The sequence below is a fragment of the Equus przewalskii genome, chromosome 19 (genome assembly GCF_037783145.1).
Source record: "Equus przewalskii isolate Varuska chromosome 19, EquPr2, whole genome shotgun sequence".
Lineage (NCBI taxonomy): Eukaryota > Metazoa > Chordata > Mammalia > Perissodactyla > Equidae > Equus > Equus przewalskii.
This window is the reverse complement of record NC_091849.1, coordinates 9,953,210-9,974,400: the sequence shown is the minus strand read 5'-3', so window position 1 is coordinate 9,974,400 and position 21,191 is coordinate 9,953,210. Positions and strand designations below refer to the sequence as shown.

At 35.1% G+C, this 21,191-nt stretch overlaps 1 protein-coding gene across 1 annotated transcript in view; it reads left to right on the top strand.

Annotated features, from left to right (window-relative positions):
* Positions 1 to 21,191, top strand: part of LOC103563474 (uncharacterized) — a 308,328-nt gene that overhangs the window by 221,591 nt on the left and 65,546 nt on the right. The window contains exon 19 of the mRNA XM_070585104.1: positions 6,502 to 6,661. Within this exon, the coding sequence (XP_070441205.1) occupies positions 6,502 to 6,661 (160 nt within the window). The remainder of the gene's footprint in view (positions 1 to 6,501; positions 6,662 to 21,191) is intronic.

The window sequence follows — 21,191 nt, the reverse complement described above, 5'->3', positions numbered from 1 at the left end:
GCTTTTATATTCCTGGAAACTGTACACAAATCTAAAAGACTGGTATTCGAGTTAGTTTTTGGGGTGCTGATGTCTTCTTAATCATTGACTTAATAGTTCCAAATAGCCTTATAAGTTTTAGCTGGTGTCATTTATTACTTAGAAAATTTAATTTAGATTAAAATAATTTAAAGGCAGATTTTGATGAGAATATTATGAGCATATTCATTGTCTAGGGAATATGTATAAGATAATCAAAGATTTTCCACTTTCTAAATCAACCTTCTTTACAATGTTCCTTACTAAAGGCAAAATATTATCCACCACATGGAGGAAAAAATTCTAAAAGGTATCTAATTAATATATAGCTAAACAATTTCATCCTCCCTGAAATTATCACATAGTTATGGGCATTCTATGTCCTGGTAAGCAGAAATGGACAGAACATATTATGACATGCTTGTATAGGAATAGACCTATTTAAAAGATTTGGATGCTACATTGTGTCAGCTCCAGTAAACTGAATGATTATAACCAAAGTAGCTCATTGTTGTGGCTCCAGGTAAATTCACTGATAGGCCATTGGCAGAAGACCCATGAGTATCTTTGCTCTCTTCCTAAGACCCTAAGCTCTCTGGTGTGGGCAGTTGAGTTCATGCTATATGCTGACCCCACTTTCATCTTTTCTTCAGCAAGTAAAGGGATCTATTTCTACCCCAACTATCCCCATCTGTAGCTGCAAGAAGCTGGATCAGAGGTAAACTGAACATTCCTTGACATGATGTTGTCTTATAAAGATAAAATAAAAACTGGTCAGTTAAGTCTAAATCATTAATCAGTCATTTGATGGTTTGTTTTGTGGTAAATTAGCCCGCTTCGGATACCTCCAGGATAAAAGAAAGTAGAATAATCTTCTGGAACTTCTATTTTTGTCCCAAACTTTGGGAAACTGGGTATGTGAGTTTTGACCAATGGCAAGCAGGTGTCAAGAAGGTATGTGCACCTGGATGAAGCGACAATGCACAGATTGTCTTATTGGCCCAGTCTAAATCTCTGGCTTGAGCTTGTTTTAGACCATTGGGATGAGAAATTTCCTTTTCTACTTCCATGTAAGTACTTGCATCAGATAGTGTAGTTAATGTGCATAAGCCAGTGTCATTCCCTGCTTCTCTCTGCCAGCATCACACTCATCACTAAAAGAATTGAACTAGCAAGTGGACAAAATGAACAACTATTTTTGTGTGCTGCCACAAGTCAATGAGAATGATGTGCATAAAACAGTATGTCAGACTTTCTGAACCACGTATTTTAGATGTTACATAAGTAGTCAAGTCAAATTGAAAAAAAAATAAAAAATATAGTGACAAAATAACGTGAAATGGTGCACTGGGAATGGAAGACAAGGTTGTTGATTCTAGAATTTACCATTCTTTCCTCTGTACCCAGAAAAGTACCTAGAGCACAATAGGTACACAACAAATATTTGCTGAATTAGAAACATGAATAAATAAAAGAATACATTTTCTTAATGATGAGGACACACCGTCTAGTTCAAATAAAATGTGGCTCACAGGCTGTATGTTCAAATGACACTAACTCTCGTGTTTTTTATTTTAAACTCTCAGCTGGAACATAATGAAGAAGTGTAAAAAGATATACACACAACTCTCATGTGTGTTAGTTTGACTTATCGAAGTGATCAAAATAGGCTTTTAGTTTGAATTCTTTGGCCGCAGTCAACTTTAAAAAATTATACTGCAATGTGGAAGGAGAAGTTTGAAAGGGTTGCAAGGATGTCCATAGCAGGAGAAATGCAAGAAATTTAGGCACTGTCCGGAAAAAGTCCAAGGGACCCAGGGAAGTACTAAACGCATCATAGATGCAGAATGCCCTCTAACTCCTTGCTTGCCAATTCTCTGCTCCAATTTGGTAATCCCAAATCTCAACTCCACTGTCTCCAACCCCCATCCTCCACCTCCTTCTACAAGTAGTCTTTTCTCTTTAATGATCTGGTAGGGAGGTTAATATGAGGCATGCTCAGATACTCAAAAATGCAGATGGCTTCCTAGTGACCTTGGTCACATCTGCAAAGGAGCTGTCATTCTGCGGTGGTACAAATGATGGAAGGCGCCTCAGCGTTTAGTCTGGGTTAAGTGCTTAAGCAACCCTTTTTTGCCATTGACACTGATCATGAGATCAGGACCTCTTATCAGCCCTGTGCTTTCCCAGTGGCTAAGACCTCACGGATGAGTTTGATTCAGGAAAATGCTTCATAGTTCTTCTGGTTCACTTTACCCTTTATAGTTGGGCTTTCCCTAGTAAAACTGATCTACCTGCATAACCTGAGTCCGTACCCTCATAGGAATATAAGACAGTATGCACTGGAAGAGCTGGTCCTTGTGGCCATGAGAAAGAACAGAATCCTAACCCTTAATAATATGTCATTGGCTCTCATAATCATTTGAGAATCTCTAAGTATAGACTCATACGGCCTCCTTTCCACCTCCTCCTGTAATCCTCACCTATCGCCTCCCCTACTAATTACACTTGCCAACTACTTGGCATTTGGTAAGCGTATGTGAATACTTGTTGACTGAATGAACAAATCAATGAGGGATGAATTAAGAGGATGATGGCCCCCTTACCGGCGTGAGACTACACATAGATCGAAGGATATACACTTCATCATTAGAAAGCTGTGATAGAACTGTCTCTGAAAAAGGGAAAGGGAGGTTTCTTCACTACTTCTCTTTGTGTGCACATTTTTATTTTCTGAATTTCTTTTCCTTTTTCTAAAATTATTTTTCCCTTCTTTATTTTCTTCCTCTTCTTTATTCTTTCCTTGTATTTCCTTTTTCCTCTGTTTCCAAGCCAAAGTCATTTGAATTTCAATTACACTTAAAAAGAATGGTGAGTAGTCAGGAGTTTCTAGAAAGGCAACAAAAGCTTTCTCCATGCGTATAAAACCATCAATGTCATACACCTCATCTGAAGTGTTCAACAATTCTGCTAAAGAATATGTGGATTTTAACAATAAACAAAATAAGAATGAATTTTGTCAAGCACATGCTGGTCATGCCAAAAGAAGTTTGACCATTGATACACTGTCTGTTCAGAGCTTTCCCTGAAGCATTCTAATGTAATCACTCCAGCAGATAAGTAGTTTTCCAGCTTACATCATAAACACATTGACTACAATGTGTGTAAAGCCATACTGCCAAACTCATTGGTAACTTTTCGAGTTAGAAATAAGCAATTATATTTGATTCTTAATTTTTATGTTTTTTCTTGCATTTAGAGCTATTTAAAATTATAGATTCCATCCTTCTCATGACCCTTAAAATACTGTATTAGCTAAATGTTCACACTTGTCCTTTTTGGCTTTAAAAGAAATGTCACATACTAGGTTTCTGTGAATGACCCACATTCAGGTGTGAACCAAACGTAATAGCTACTGCCACTCACCAAGCAATGAATTGCTTCAAATGTAGGGCACAGGGCAGAGGACTTTGTAAATTACTTTGTTTCATTGGCCATCATCAGAACTTGTGGCATAATATGTGACCTATTTCTATAAACAATAACGCCTAAGGCTTTGTGGACAGGTGGGATGTAGTTTCTCCTTTAATTACAATTTGAAGAAATAACTTAAAAATGTAAAATTTTTAGGCATATTGAATAGCTATATTGTTAAAAGAAATTCAAATTTGCAAACATCACCATAAATGATGTATTTTTTCAATAGTATATCATAAAATTTTAGCTTTTTATTAGAAAACAATTCAAACTTACAAAAATCGCAAAAATAGTACAATGAACTTATATATTCTCCTAGATTCACTAATTATTAAAATTTTTCCATGTTTGCTTTTCTTGCTTTTTTCTCATCCAATATGATTCAATATTTTCAATTTTATATAATTCAATCTGATATTTATACACACACACACCCAAAATGGCAGAAAATGCGTGAACATATGTATGTATGTAATTTCTGACTCATTTGAGAATAACAAACTTTCATAACCATATATGATCATGAAAAGTTTAAACAATATTGTACTGGATTATTCTAATGCTGTATATATAGACAGAATAGTCTATTGTTTTCTCTTGTCAATGTCCATGAATGCCCAATTTATCTATGAAATTGAAACTTTTTACATCGTTTATCTTTATAGAATTTTTCTTGACATTTAGTTGGGCTCTTTAACTTTCTAAAGAAATTTAGAAGAGTGAAAGTTCAATAGACATGCAACAACTTTGATCAGTATGGCCTATATAAATATCCAAAAGGATAAAATAATTTATTTTTGGATAAATGTTATACAGCTTGACTAATTATATTATCAAATGAATTGCATAAGTATTAACATTCAATTTACTTTCTTATTTTACATATACAACTATATATTCTTTTTCTCTTGTTTGTGTAAGCTGTCTCTATAGAGCTGGAAGATATGCTAAAATCTAATAAAAGTTGGTAAGTTGACTCAACAACCCGTCGTGAAGCTTTCCAATGGAAAATGCCACTCAAAATGGCAAGAAAAAAATTTTTAAATAAAACTAAAACGCAATTAATCTTTGTACAGCTTTCCATACTTCAATGCGCCATTTTATTCTCTGTTAAAACATTTGTTTACCATCCTGTCGATCCAGGCTTGGATGTTTATGTAATTATTCTTTCACACAGAATGGAGGAGATATAAAGAGGAGACAGACATTTTCTGGGCAAAAAGAACAGAAGCTAGCAGAAACAGGACTGTGATTCCTAATTAATTCAAAGTTAATTGCATTGTTGATAATCCTGCACTTAAAATCTTCATATAGAAAATGTTTATGGCAGCAAATTGACAGTAATTTAACTACATTAAATCTTACCACCATTAAAAGAAAAAGATGAATGTTACATAAAACAAGCTTAAGAGAATGGTAAAAACTAGTTGTTGTTTAACAAGACAACTAGCAAATCATTCAAATGGCCAACCTAGACTCTCGAAGCAAATAAGAGTAGTAGTTGCACTTCAAGATGGCACCAAGCCATATAGCCTGTATTGACGCTATCAGTGACGCTGGGTGGCAGTTTTGCTTTTATTTCCACTTTGTGATGAATGCAAAATATTTGGGGGAAAAAACCCACATAGATCATATTTGGCAAGTTGAGTAGAAAAATCCTTTTTATTATTTTGGAAAGGATTGAGACAGAGGTCATTAAGTGAAGATTTGTGTTGTATTGGTTATTTTCACTGAAGGCTCAGATGATGGAATGAAATGAACTTTGGAGTGTGCTCTGAGTTTAAATTCTGTCTCTGTTATTTATAAACAGTAAGACTAAGTTTTTTGGTTTTAGGGTATTAATATGTACAAGACAAGATTAAGGTAAAGCTAGGTAACACAACAGATGTGAAGTCGCCTGCCATTTTAACATGAAATAATAAATTTTAGTTTTAACTATCTAACCTATTTAAAGCAAAAAAAATCCCGATCATCGAAATAAAATATTTACAATTCTCCACTTTGTGTGGTAAGATGCTTCCGTGTGATGCTATCTTGATAGTCCAATTTACACCTTGGGCATTTTGTAAAAACTTATATCTCAAACCAGTAGTTCTTTGACACTGTGATGTATTAGGTTTCTCAATCTGGCTTATGGCTTGGTTGCACAATTTTGTACTTCTTAAACTAGATCCAGGTACACAGGGTGAGCCAAGTGTATACTGAATCACAGGATAAATATATTTCCCCAGAGTTTCAGTTTTACTCAAATTTTTTAAAAATAAAACGTACTATATTAAAACAAATATACCAATAGATTAGGGATAGAATATACTTTTTCTCTTCTCTGAACTTAGGGGCATTTAATGGAAAAGTTTTATAAGCATTGGCCTAATTAATGTTTGTCATACTCACCTAAGTCTTACTAATGAAATATTAATGTTTTTCAGTAAGATACTTTGTTGTCACATTACTAGATCACAAGAAAAGCAGCGTTTTTCTAAGTTAATATTTGGGGTTGTTTTGAGAGGTGGGAAAAGATTAAAGAAGGAATTCCTCAGGTTAGGTGCTTCACCAAATCGGTCAATTTATCATTCACACTGGAAAACAACCAACCAAGCGAAACCTCTGTGCTGACTGAGCTGATCCAATGGGGTTTTTACCACAGGGGCACGAAAACCAGCTCGCAGAGGAAGAATAAACCCAAATTTAAATTCCCTTTGACAAATCCCTCACATTAGAACTAATTTAGATATTCCTAATACAAATTATTGGTTAAATATTTCTCAATTTCCTACAGTCTATTACCTAGACATCAAAAATCAGAATGGTAAGCTTATTAGAGATAACTGCAAAAAAAAAAAAAAATCCCCAGATTGTTGTTGTTGGATTATGATATTTAGTGAAGGAAATTATTGAATAATTTCTAGAAACTTAGTCAAATAATTTCTGAAAAAGAAATGGCAATAATAAACTAAATAAATAGAAACTGATAAAAGAAATGTAAATTAATATTTTTGTTCTTAGATTACACAATGATTCTTGGATAGTAGATGCATTTCAGCGTATCCACAGTGAAGAAACCAAGTTCTTTGTACCATATGATGCGGAGATTTCCAATCAGGAGCTAAGTTATATAGTGAAAAGATCTGAGCAATGGAGAGGAATCAGTGGTGAAAGAAGAAAGGTGAGTTGGTTTGGAGTAGATTTGTTTTTTGACCGCACAAAATAAACTCATGCTGTTAGCATATCAGCAAGTTGTTAAATTTTCTCACATTCTTCTTGCAGCCATTTACTACTGTATTTGACTGTCACCATTGTACAAATCTTGCAACTCAAGTGTGTATTGATTTCTTTTATTAGTTGAAATGAGGAGACGTGACTAGATGGTTCTTATAGTTTAGCACTATTATTTTCTTATAGAAATATTTATTGATGCCTGCTGTATATTTATTGGACAAAATTACACAAGAGTTGTGAAGAATAGAAAAGAAGCTAGTGACAGAGTTCCCACGTGTGACAAGATTGTTGACTTTAAAGTAACAGCCAAATGAGTGAACAGGAGGGAGAGAATGTTATTCCTTCCTTCCTCCTTTGATGTCTTTGTTAGTCAGCCCCTAGGTTCTCTTCCCTCTTTCAGTAATCATTTTTACAGACTTCATTGGCTCCATCAGCCTCTTCTGTGTTGGTGTCTTCCAGGATCGTATAGTTGGTTTATTCGTCTTCTTACTCTACACAGTGTCCTTTGGTTAACCTCATTTTAATCTGTGTCTTCCATCCTGCAGAAGATTATTAAATACAGCCATGCACCACATAAGGATGTTTTGGTCAACGACAGACCACACACACAATGGTGGTTCCATAAGATAAGTACCATATAGCCTAAGTGTGTAGTAGGCTATACCATCTGGGTTTGTGTTTCACACAATGTTTCACACAATGATGAAATTGCCTAATGACGCATTTCTCAGAAGGTATCCCTGTCGATAAGCGACACGTGAGTTTATGTCTCTCAAAGCTACACCTCTTTTCTGAGTCCCAAACTAATATAATTCAGTAGCCTACTTGATATCTCCAGATGAATGTCTCAAGATACCTAAAACTCAGTATGGCCTAAATAAAATTGACTAAATACATATTGTTAATTAAGTAATTAACACATGCATTTCACCTATATCACAAAACCACAGCATTTATACTTCCACAATCTCTGTACATGGCATTTTCATCTACTTTGCATGGCAAAAATCCAAAACTCAGAGTTTTTCTAGACTTTTTATTTCATAGAGTGTTCTTCAGTTTGATCATCTGGTTCTATTTATTTTACTTCATGATATCTGCTCTTCTCTATTCTATTTGCTACTACTTATATCTAGGACCAACTTCTGAAGAACAGCAAGACTTTGCTAACTGCTCTGTCTCAAGCTGCAGTTGCTACATTGTCATACTGTCCATTAATTCATTCTCCACTCTTGTCAGAATGATACTTCTAAAATGCAAGTCTGACCTTGCATTCCCCTGTCATAAACCCTTTAATAAGTTCCAATTGTCTGAACAAAAAAAGCAAAAATTCATACTATTGTGTATTTGCTATTTGAACTGATTCTTTCCTGTGCCTCCAGCAACGTCTCCCATATCCTCATCTCTCCACCCCTTCTCAGAATTCCTCTTAATTAATGCTTCTTACCAAAATGTGATTAGGCCATATAAAAATATGGATAATCTGCTAACTCTGTCATATTGTTTCACATTACCAATCATTTCTCTCTGTTTGGGAGGGCATTCTCCCAGCTCCTCATCTACTACCTGGCAAATCAATCATTCTTCCCGGCTCAGCTTCTCAGCTTGCGTGTTTTCTCTGTGGAGCCTGCCCAGAATGGACGATCTCCTTTGTGTCAACACTTCCTGTGTCACCTGACCTTTCCAGCATGGAGCACACAACCTGAGAACTACCTGTCAATGTGTCCCTGTTTCTTTTTAGACTAAGATCTTGTGGAATAAGCAAGTGGCTTCTCTGTCTTTGTGTCCTCAATTTTTTCTTTTTGAGGAAGATTAGCCCTGAGCTAAAAACTACTGCCAATCCTCCTCTTTTTTGCTGAGGAAGACTGGCCCTGAGCTAACAACTACTGCCAATCCTCCTCTTTTTGCTGAGGAAGATTGGCCCTGAGCTAACATCCGTGCCCATCTTCCTCTACTTTGTATGCGGGATGCCTACCACAGCATTGCTTGACAAACAGTGCCATGTCCGCACCCGGGATCCAAACCCATGAACCCCGGCTGCCGAAGTGGAACGTGCGAACTTAACCACTGTGCTGCTGGGCCAGCCCCATGTGTCCTCAATTTTTAACCAGGTCTGCAGAATATAGTACCTTTTTATTGTCTATTTGTTCAGTACATAAAAGAATGCATGCATGAATGGTTGAACAATTAAACATGTTTTGCTTGCCCATATACAGAACATACAATCTACCTCATTCTGTTCTCTACTTGATACAAACCTAAACATCAGCTTTTCAAATAAATTCCACATGGGTTTGCTATTAATGTACTCAATGTGTCTTGAACACTGTTAATTTGATAGTTAATATAACATCACAGCAGACATTTCCAAGACTGCTGTCCCTGAATTGAAGCAAAACAAATTTTGCTTTACCATATATTCATTCTAGTTCCTCTTCTTCAAAAATCCGTGATTAACAGCATGATTTTTAAAAGGCCAAAATTGTTGAAATTACCCTAAAATTGAAGCAAAGAGCATTTTCTCTCTAGGATCATTTCAAAGTGCCCGGAGCACGTCGAGTACATTTTGTTTCATTATTAAGTTTTACAACATGAAAGTTTAGGAAATTGGAAGCAATCTAAAAAAACTGAGTACCAAAATCATTTCACTTAAACAATAGTACCTAAAAAGAGAATATAGAGGGAAACAGAGAGAAAATATTAGAGGAATACTAAATATTTTAGTATGCGTTGTTTTCATTTTAGCTAGGGAAGACAGAGAAAGAAACAGAGAGGGGAGGGTGGGGGAGGGGGGAGGAAGGGAAGGAAAAGGAGGGGGTAACTAAGGCTCAGGTGCCAGAAGGAAAATTAAAGGAGATGTGAAATTTCTTAAAATGCTTTAAAATTAATATTTATTTCCTTCTTTATAAAATGGCTTAGCTGACCCATGATGGACAAGAGTAGAACTCAGGAAGAGAACTCAAACCTTGAGTTACCATAATCCTGACTTTGTGTACACACTGAAATGGATCAAGAAAAAGATAATTTGGTTACATGTATTTAAAGTAAACAATTTAATCAAAGGCATTTGTGTCTTAAGTAAAATATTTTGGCTTAGACTCTGTTGGGCCATTAACAGAAATTAATATATCTCGATAAATTGCTGCTGTTCCTTTCCCGACATGTATAGATTCAGCATCCATCAGTGACGAGACTCTCGGAGATGTTTATGCCAATCACTTGAAAATCTGTAGAGCACCTATTTCTCATTTTTGGGGTTATGTTTGTTAAGAATACATAAATACTTCCAAACAAATGGATAAACACACGTATTTTGCTTGTTTGTTCTGTCTCTTCATGACCTGGTATTCATGCTATGAAGACTTCCTCTTCCTGATTAATTTTCGTCTGTTATTCTTCTTAACCTGTTTTATGTTTGGTTATTTAGTTTATTTCAATTGGGAAGCAAGGTAGCCCTGTTGAATAATTGATTACTAATTTCAAGATATAATGCCAGTTTAATTGAGAACAATCATCTATATCTAAAATGCTAAATTATGACTGGAATAGACATTTTAATATAAAAGTATTTCAAGTAAGTAGTCTAGAATCCTTGTGCTTTAAAAATTTGATCTGGATCTTCGCTATAGTGCCAGCTATTAAGAGCATGCTTCTCATTTTTATGCTCTGGATTAAAAATTGCCGCATAAATGGACACTTTATAATATGCTTAATTTCCTTTTATTAAATTGATAAATGCAAAGGCACAGACCACATTTACTGTATGATGAGAATTTAGGATTATTGCATTTTGTAATTTTTATATTGTTCATACATATAATTTGTCATTTGTGCAAAGACAGCCAGATGATAATTTCAAAGTATTTTAGCCATTTTTTTGAGAAGGAAAAGGTCACTTTCAGTAGTCAGAAAAGACATCATTCTATTAAACTAATTTGCCTACATGCAAATTTTGTCATTTTTACCTCATTAACTATTTATCATGGAGTAAAAAAATATATATTCATGAAGGGGCAGCTCACAGCCTGATGGAGCTGGAACTAATATTTTGCAACTCTAATGATTTTTTGCATCCTTAATTAGATAGCATAAGGTTGATATGATTAGGTCAGGATGTAGTGTTTTTCATTAAAATACATTTTAGGAGCTGTATTCATAATCTGCCCTTGCAATTAAATAATGAGCCTATGAATTTAATATTATCGACCCAATTATTATCCCATGCAAACGTATACCTTTAATAAATTTGTGCCGTAGGACTTTCATTAGCAACAGAAGAAACGATATTTCTAGGTACATAGATTGAATGGCTATGGTTAAACTTATATAACAGTTTTAAACATATCAGGAAGCAAAGCTTCAATACTTAGGACTTTAATTCTAAAATGTGCCTTACTATTTGTTGAAGACTAATTTACATTGTAATTATTTTGTTAAAGAAACTACCACTTTAAAATGGGCTATTGAAGCTCATAAAAATATCAGGATGTTAAGGAGAGATGGAGGATTAGAGAGCGTTGTGCATTGTGGGACAGTGGAGCGTAAATTTAAATATTCATTCAAGCAGCATAATTGGAAAGCATAAAAACTAGAATGTCTATTTCTCAAGAGTCTGTACATCTGAGAACTACTATATGCAATTAGTGAAGATTATTATTTTTGTGGTATATTAGAACAGTTTTTCTTAATAGGCGGATGTACAATGGAAGTATGTAAGGTACTCTGAAGAGGAGCTGCCCACCTCTTATCGTGAATGTGCACAAGGAAATGCACACACATAGGAACATAGACTGTTCCTTCATCTTTGTTTAAGAATCGCTATTTATCTCCTACATTTGTGCACTCAGATAGGGACTACAACATCTGTTTGAGTTCTTTAATTCCTTCTTGATAAAATTCTATTATGAAGGTTATATACAATTTATAATTTTTAATAAAAGGAGATAATTAAGAAAGGCAGAGTCTACATTTAGTAATGAGTTATATGCAAAGGTAAAACTAAGCATTGTTATTGACACAGCAAACTGTGGGCAGTGTGTCGTGATATGACTACAGTGTTTTCCTAGAAGTAGTATTCATTTCTACTTGGAGAATGCAGTCAGGGAGGAGAAAAACTTCAATGAGAGTTGTGAGAGGCAAAGTAGTAGCAACAGAGAAAATGGAAGCCTGATGATGGGAACTTGGGGTAGAGACACTTCATAGACTTTCCGTGCAAAAGGAAACAGTGAGTAGAGGCACGGTGACAGGAAACTCCTTTGCAAATGGAAAGCAATTTGTTTTGCCTGGAACGAAGGACAGAAAGGTAGAAAAACACAAGAGATTAGCCTGGAGAGGTGGACTGCACACTGGAAATGTGCACAATAATGGGAACTATATATTTATCATATGCAGTAGGAAGCCACTGGAAGTTTTAATAAAAAGAAATAATTCATTCAGTTAAGGATTTGGGTTGCCTTTGCACTGAACTCAATAAATTGCTTATTTTAAAGATCTAATACTTTTGACTCTTGGGAAACAGTTCACTGCACAATGTCTAATACATAGTTCAATTTTTCATCATTAAGACTTGTTTATTCATGGAAGGTCTAAATTATCCATGACGTTTTCTAACTATCCAGTTCAGTTGAATCCCACGATCACGTGGATTGTGTTTTATGTGTCATCAAGTACTCATCCTCCTGACCTGCAGGTCCAAGGCTGTGAGCATTTTACAGGTTTGATGGGGATTTGAAAGTAAGTGAAGGTGAGTAACTAGCCAAACTTGAACTTACGAATGGAATGGAGGAGCAAGTGGAAATGGAACCCAAGAGTCAAACTGAATCCAAAATGGTAGGTGATAGTGGTGACTACAAAACAAAGAACCCTTGAATCTTGCTGGTTCAAAGCTTTGATTGTAGGAGGTGGGACGCATACGAACATCTTAACTCAATCAGAGCTAAGGAGCATCTTAATTCCTAATAGCGAGAGAACAAAAGGTGGGCCCTCAAACCTTCTACATGTGCCACTTCTGGCCCCCTGACGGCGATTCCACTGGACGTTTGTACTCACAGCCTTCCCTTGTGGAGGCTTCCACTGCCAAATTGACTGAAAGGCTTCTTACACTAAGTGTTAGGCACTGAATTAAGTACCCACAAATAAATAAGCATCTTGGACTCCGGAACAGAATACTTAGTGAAAGAGACATTAGCAGCAATGTAGGAAGGTAAATGAATGGTTCTTTGATGTAGACTAGGTGCTAACAACATACTTTGTTGCACTGAAGAAGAACGTTAAATTTTTTTCCAGAAAAGATTGTATCTTAGGGACCTGGGTGAATAGCTTAAAAGTAAGCCTAAATTATCTTAAACAAAGGGGTTTCTGCTCAGTAATCAAATCCATATTCTGAACTCCATATCCAGTGTTATTTTCTTCTTGCATTGAACAAATTCTCAATTCTATAGAAGCATGATAACAGTTATCTTTTAAAGGTTTTCCGATAAATGTGGACTGTAATTACAACTACTAACATTATATAAATTCCAATTCTTGCACAATGAAAAGATTGATATTGATCCAACTAATTCGAAAATATAAATCTTAGGCACAATTTAAAAGTATATATATAAAGTAGGATGATTAAGAAAGGTATATGGCAAGTGACAGTTTTCTTTTGTTTTGTTTTTTAAATCATCATAAATAAGGAACAGAGAAAAATGTTATGTGTTAGTGTTGTGGTTTTAGTTAAATGATACATATTTCTCCCTTAGTCTTTTTCGTCTCTGAACTTCTGGGTGTTTGTTTATAACTTACCCAATATATTGTTAAACTTTTGCAAGGTCATTTGGCCGTGGAGAGATCGAGCTTTTCTATAAAATGAAAATGGTAGATAAAGACTAAAGAAAGGGATAACTAGGAGCTCTCTGAAGACACTGTAAATGTTTGGGTTTTAAGATTGACAAAGACTTATTTACATTTTGCTAAGTATGTTCCCCCTGGATTCTAAAATCATTTCTATTTGAAGTGAAGTATAATCCATATGTTTTTGATTCATTAACACTTAATTTGTTAGCATCCTTTACTGCAGTGCTATACAGCAGCCTTTTCATCTTTTTTTATAAGCTTATTTTCCTTAGACACAGGAAATCAAGTTTTTCTAAGAGTAAACAAACTTAAACTCAAAGAGACATGAGCGAGTTTTGTTTGTAACAAAGCTCCTATTAGCTTTGAACTACTTCTGTTCTCAGTATGCAAATTTCTTCTTTATAGTTCCCTAAGAATCAGATATATTTGTAATTAACTGAGACACAATACGCAGCTTTCTGTTTTATTATTTATTGAATTTTCCTACTATCTTACTCTAATTTCTCTTCATGATAAAACAGCCAACTACTAACATATTAATGAACAAGTCATTAATGATAGTTATTTAATTGCCATCTTATTATTTATTCTTATTAATAATGCAGGAGCTACTTATCTTTTAATAATTATGTGGTGGGAAATGGAATTTCATGTAAAGCATTAAACAATGTCCTTTCCTTTTTTCTTTGGAGTACAGCGTTCTTTACCAGGAAGAATGAAAGTCAAACACTTTTCCATGTCTTACTATTACTTGAGAAACACAAGTTCTCCAACGTTACCTGCATTTGTATAGCATTTAATGAGACTAAAATACAAGTCTATCAAAGTACTCTCTATTACCCTTTGTTCTTTCTAGTTTATCTAATTTCTATAGGGTGTTCTTTAGGCTTTTAGCAGTCACAGAGCTTGGATAAATTAGTATTGCAAAAACATCACCACAGTAGTACTGCATGTTCAGAGAAATCATTTGTTTGACTCTCAACACTCATATTTTTGGTAGATAGGTCAATGAAAATTTTAAAAAAGAGCTTAGAATTTAAGTAATTTTTTTTTAGCAATGAAGGGGAAAACAAATAGCTATTTCCATGGGTCAGTCCCTATGTCATGCAATTAATATGTTGATTCATTTAATTCTTAAAGCAAATATAATGGTTGGTATTATTCTCATGTTACAGATGATCAAAATTGAGGCTGAGAAAGACGAAATAACTTCATTCATTCATCCAGCCATTCATTTAGTCACCATTTTTTTATTGATCATCTTTTATGAAGTAGGCATTTTTCTTAGGTGCAGGTAAAAGTGAGATGAAACAGTGTCTCTTCCATTATAGTCCAGTAAGGAAGATGAACAGGTAAGAATGTAATAGCAATGCAATAAGACAGTGGAATAATAGAGCTGTGTGCTGGGGGGCTCTGGTGGTAGCTTGAACAAAGATAGTATTAACCCATTCGAAAGGGCTGTTGAAGATCTCAGAAAGGCGAAGAAGATTGAGATAGGTGTTTATGATGAAGGATAGTTCAAGGACAAATTGGGCATCAAAAGAAAGGGCACTCCAAGCAGAGGATGAAATATCATGGTATTTTGGAGTGCAGAAAAGAGTTTAGTACGCCTGGAACATAACTGATGTAGGCAATAGGGAGCACTAAGGCTGGATAAATAGGCAAAAACTGGATCCATATTAGTATCTCACTCTGTGTGCTCATTCCAAAACCACAGTCCCCGGTAATTCAATACGAATTGGTGCAAAACTGACCCATGGAAGACAGTAAAGTGAACTCCAAAATTACAAAGACATATATAAAATTGTCGTAGTGGTTATATTTTCCTTTGACGTAGGAGTATGGGAAACTTATCTTCTTTGTGCTTTTCTAAATTTCCTACCAATTTTCATAATGAATACATGTTATTTTCATAATTTGAAAAAAAGACCTATAAAAATGTTCTTTGAAAGAAAAAAGTCTCAGGCACGATTTAAAATCCTGTACAAGCCACTGCCTCCTATCATTCAGGAGCATCCATTCTGCAGAAAAACTATGAGATGGAGAAAACCAGCAATTCACGTGCCGCTCACAAATAAGTGTTTGAGTCATGACAACCTGTCTGCTACATGATGGCCTCATGATCTATCTTCTTTCCTTCGGACAGGAAGGAAAGAAAATCATAGAGAGCATCAATGTTGTGAGAATGTATCAGACAACATGTTCATAGTGTGTTTCCTTATCTGTTCTGACTGTTATCTTTCGAGATTTGATGAAATGTGCACCTTCCTTAACCTGCGGCAGAGCCCGGTCATCGTGGGTTTGTCCGGATGAGATTTGGTTGGTTGTTCTCTTTGTCCACATTTCCTCCTTTCCAATTAGGAATGCAGTTAGATTTCCACTGTCACTGCCAACAGCAGCAGTTGTGGTTTATGTCTCGATTAGGTCCTAAAACACAGCTAAGCTGCTGTGACTGCTCCTGCTGTACATTTGGCAGGAAGACAGTCACCATGCAGCACTCCAAGTGACACACACCACCGTCTACATTTCGTTCCTGGTTTCCAGGCTGGTTCCTTGGCTTCGTCTCAGGCAAGCTGTTGGAAAAGCACTCATTGTCACTCTACAGCCTGTCACCAGGTCAATCAATGACTCATTTATCCTCTTGCTTTAGATATTTATTTTTAATTTCTTGATAGGCCAAGTATGCCTCTTGGGTTTTTTTTTGGTAAATATTTAATGATTTATTAAATAAACAAATCCTGCTCTATCCAAAGATTTGATCCTTCTAGATTGTTCAAACCCTTGGTTTGTCACATTTGGCTGATAGTCCTTTCCTGGGTCTCTTCTAACTGTCTCAGTCACATGTAAAACTTAAAACTCATGAACAACAACAATGAGCCTAATTTTGCCATTAGGATGGAATGAGAAATGTCAACTTCTTTTCTTAACAAAGAATTTAATTCTTTAACTAAACCTTCAGTTTTCTTTTAAAATTTAGATTATGCTTTTAGAGATTGTAAAATCTAAAGGAAGGATCAAGAGAGTCTAAGTAGAGGAAATTAACTCCCTTTGGTCAAGAGGTAATTGACTTCAAACTCTGGGCAGTCTACGGGAAAGTAGTCACAATCTAATCTGGAGCAGAGATACAATAGTCCCCCGTTATCCATGGGGGATATGTTCCAAGACTCCCAGTGGATGCCTGACATCGCAGATAGCACCAAACCCCACATATACTTTGCTTTTTCCTATGCATACATACCTATGTTAAAATTTAACTTATAAATTAGGCACAATAAGAGATTAACAACAATAACTGATAATAGAATAATTATAACAAAATACTGTAATAAAATTATATGAGTGTGGTCTCACTCTCTCAAAATATCTTGTTGTACTGTACTCATGCTTCTTCTTGTGAAGATGTAATATGAAAAAATGCCTATATAAGGAGATAAAGGGAGGTGAATGATGTAGGCATTGTGGGGTAGTGTTAGTCTACTATGACTTTCTGACAATATTGCAGAAGGAGAATCATTTGCTTCCTGACAGAGCTTGGCTGCAGGTATCTGAAACCATGAAAAGTGAAACCGCAGATAAGGGGGGCCCTACTGCGCTGATACATACCATATGTGCGTTGGTTCAAATCAGACCATTTCTTTATATTATATATTACCAAAGGAATTTTTAATTTGTAAATCAAATTGTCCTGATTGCAAATTTCTTTTCATGTTTATCTCCTACTTTTAAAATCTGTAGTTTTCACTTCTTAATTTCCACTTTTTGCCTGTATATCCTAGCAATAATCTAAAACTCCCTTTAAAGGAACCCTTGGGCATCCTTTAAAATATAGCTAAGAACCTCACAGTGGTGGGCAGACCCTACTAAGAAAAACATTGAGTTAAGTAATGAAGGTCATATTTCATTATTTTAAAATACATTATTTCAAAATACTCTTTAAAATGTATATTTTAAAATACAGCTTAAAATGGATAAAATAAACTTCAATAGATTTATTAAGATATAACTTACATACCATAGTGTTCGCACATACAAGGTGCCCAATTTAGTGGTCTTTATCATGTGTACAGAGTTCTGCAAATATCACCATAATTTAATTTTAGAACATTTTCGTCAACCCCAAGTTATCAAGGGAATGGAAACATTAATCTAAAAATAAAACTCATAGAACTTGAGATTGCTGAAAACACATTTTTGGATCCCAGTTTAAGAAACAATGTTCCAGGTAATTAAGGGTTGTTGGTCAGACCTGGATTGATTAAAGAGTTGACACAGTATAACCCTTGCATGTACTTGAATATTTGCTTTCCCTTAAAAATACAGTGGAGGTTTCTATCTCTAGGCCTTTGCAGTCATATTTCTTTTATGGACTCCCTTCCCCACAATCTTGTTCTTTCAAAATCCTCCACATTCAAGGGGCAGGTGGATATCAACTCCACTACAAAGCTTTCGAGAATCTGCCTGACCAATTCAGCAGAAACCAACTTCTCCATCTCCATGTATTCAGAGTAGTTAAGAATTTTATAATGATCATATTCTGATTGTATTTTATGTTTTGCAATGAATCTCACGTCTTTTCTTGCCAATAGAAAGCTCCTTAAATTTCCCTGTTTCTCTTGTTTCTTCAGGATATGTTTCTTTCCCAATGCTAGACTAGGAGCTTTCATAGATTAAACACTCAAGTAATGTTAACTTGAACTGAATATGCCTATGGAGAAGGCTGCTTCCTCACGAGAAAGCCATCTCTGGCTCTTCTCTTGTTTGGCTGGGGTGCTAAGGCTTAATCAGCAGAAAAGAATCACCTCCCCAGCATACTCCCATGCGGCCTCAGGTAGTTTCCATAGAGATGAAAATATACCGTGCTGCTCCCTCCTGTCTTTCAAGAAATCAGACTACTACATAGGATATTTGGATGCTCAGAATTCATGAATAACTCTATATGTACATATAATGTATATTCATTTTTTCCAAGCCTGAAGAAGCCAACCAGTTTTTTTTTTCCCCTAAGATATTTTTAAAGAGATTTTAGCGCAACATAGCCTAGAGGACTCGGACCCCAAGGTTCAATGATAAATGCCAAGAAAAGAAAAAACGTTGTTAATAGTGTGAACCTTTTTTTCTCTTGAGCTCATGATTGCTCTTATGATGTTCTGTTGCTGCATACCATACAATCATATAAGAGGAAATGACACTAAAGAGCATCAGGATAAAAATAAAATAGTTCTGTTATGATAATAGTGCTTCTCTCAGGCTCTCATTTTATTTGCCATAACTTCAGGGTCATAAGAAATACCTACTACAGTTTTTACTTAAAATATCAAAATTGTATGTTGGTACTTTTTTCTTTTCCTTAAAGAATATAGAAAAATATCAGCCTTGTAACTGATAAATTAATTGTTTGTAAACGATACTGGAGATTGACCCAATTAACAGTTTACTATCATCCTCTTAATTACCATATCTGGAAGGAAGTTGTTATTTTCTGCAATACTTAACTTGATAGACAAACTATTTTAGCAGAATCCAGGGACAGTCACAAAAGAACAGTGCACCTCACTGAAATTTGCCACAGCTCATGAAGAGCTCCATTGTCACAAACTAATGCACTTGATTGCCCGCAAGATGATTTTACAACAGTGCTCAGCAAATGCTGCATCTCTGTTTGCCTTCCATTTTTCTCAACTCCTCCAAGATCATTTGTGTCCCTCAGGTGACCCGCTGAAAATTCACGAAAGCAAAGTCCGTCACCAGGTCATAACCAGGACAGAACACTCAAGGTTTCTGTCCTATTTGTATTGACAAATATTTCGATTCTTTCTGGCAGGACATGCTGCGTATGCTATCTTGTGTAATTTGATTTACTTTGCAATTTAGTGCTTTTGCCTGCTCTTCACCAAGAATAATTAATATCAAATATAAGCTCTACAAATAAAATGTGACATTCAGTTGTCCCAACGAGTAACATATTAATGCCATGTATTTCTTGAGTTTATCTTGTTTTGGTGTAGAGATCCCACATCTAGGATAGTGTCTTTTTGATGCATTGGATTCACTGAGAAGGCAAATCACCTCCTCTTGCATGAATCAATATTAGAGAAAAATTTAGTTTTTAACACAAAATGACAATTTTATGGCTGAACCAAGTCATATAGTAGCTAGGTAGTGGTAATCCTTCCTTCCTTTCTTTCCTCCTCCCTTCCACATTTTCTCCTTCCCTTCCTTTTTACTCTCCTTTCTTCCTCCTTTCTTCACATCCCTTCTGCCTTCCTTCCTTTCTTTATTTGTTGAGTAATTCTATGCATAACAACTTTCTTGTTGCTGGGTAGAAATCAAACATATATAATCCTGGTGCTCAAGGACTGTGTAAGCCATTCTACTATGATGATGTTAGTAATGGCCACACGTTCTTTGAAATGATTCTGCCAGTCACTGGTATTTCCCATTTTCAGTATTTGGGAAAATTGCCACTAGTAAAATTTTTTTAAGAGGAATATAATGAGGAAACACGATGGCAGTTAGCTAAACAATTGAATTGAAGCATTTTTTATTAATTGTGTATTCCAACCTCAAGATTTAGCCAATCCTTGCATTTCTGAATGTGAATATAATGGTGGAAGATTCTTTCTGTGTTTAGATTATTTCCCTAAGCATAATCATTGTGAATTTTTTGGCTTAACAAAAAATAGTCTGTACAGTGTAAATAGACAAATTGGCTTTTCATTAATAGATATATCAAAAAGGACATAAATATTATTTTCAGATGTTAAAAAAAAATGGAAACACTTTTCAAATAGGTCTATGTAATTCTCGTGTGTTGTTTCTGATAAAAGCTTTTCCAGCCCCAAATAATTTATAATTACTTCCCAATGAGTAATAAATCACAAGAAGTTATGAAGTTGGGTTATTAGAGTGGAAAGAAATGTTTATACCTGGCTTGATTTTGGGGGAAGGATCATCCTGTATTGTAGGAGTGTTACACAAATGTAGAGATGAGAGCATTGCTTAATGAGTCAGAGTGTTGAGAGGTGACCATAAGAAAATGCAACCTCTCTAGAGAAGGGGATGTCTTTTCCTTGGCTCTTTTTTCTCTCAAATTTGAAAGATTTTACTTCTATCATCTAAAAAACAATTATTTGAATATCTCATGAAATTATTACCAGTTTGTAGATTTTATCTTAAAACATCAAAAAGAACAATGGTACCTATGTTAATGTCAGACATTAGAGTCTTCAACATGTTGTCAACGTTATTTTATTTGTTCCTTAGAGAAACGTTGAGGTCATCAGGTCAGGAAATTTCACAGGTGAGGCAAATTAGTGATACTCAGAGAGATGACATACCCATCATAATAGATGTCACAGCCAAGACTAAAATCTAGGACATTGTGCTAGGCAGGATCTTTGCACATATCAGAATATTTCAAGAAAGGGATAAAAACCTCTTAAAGAAGAACCTTTTTGCTTTTAATTTTATGATTTTTAGTGAATAATATTTAAAAAGGAAGTTTTTAATGTTTAATTTAATAGTTTAAATTTAATAATTTAAATTGTATTGTATCAACAAACTAGTGATCATTGTCCCCAGTTCTTCTGTGAAATATGCTTAAATGTTATATGATCAATTCTTACCAAATTCCAATA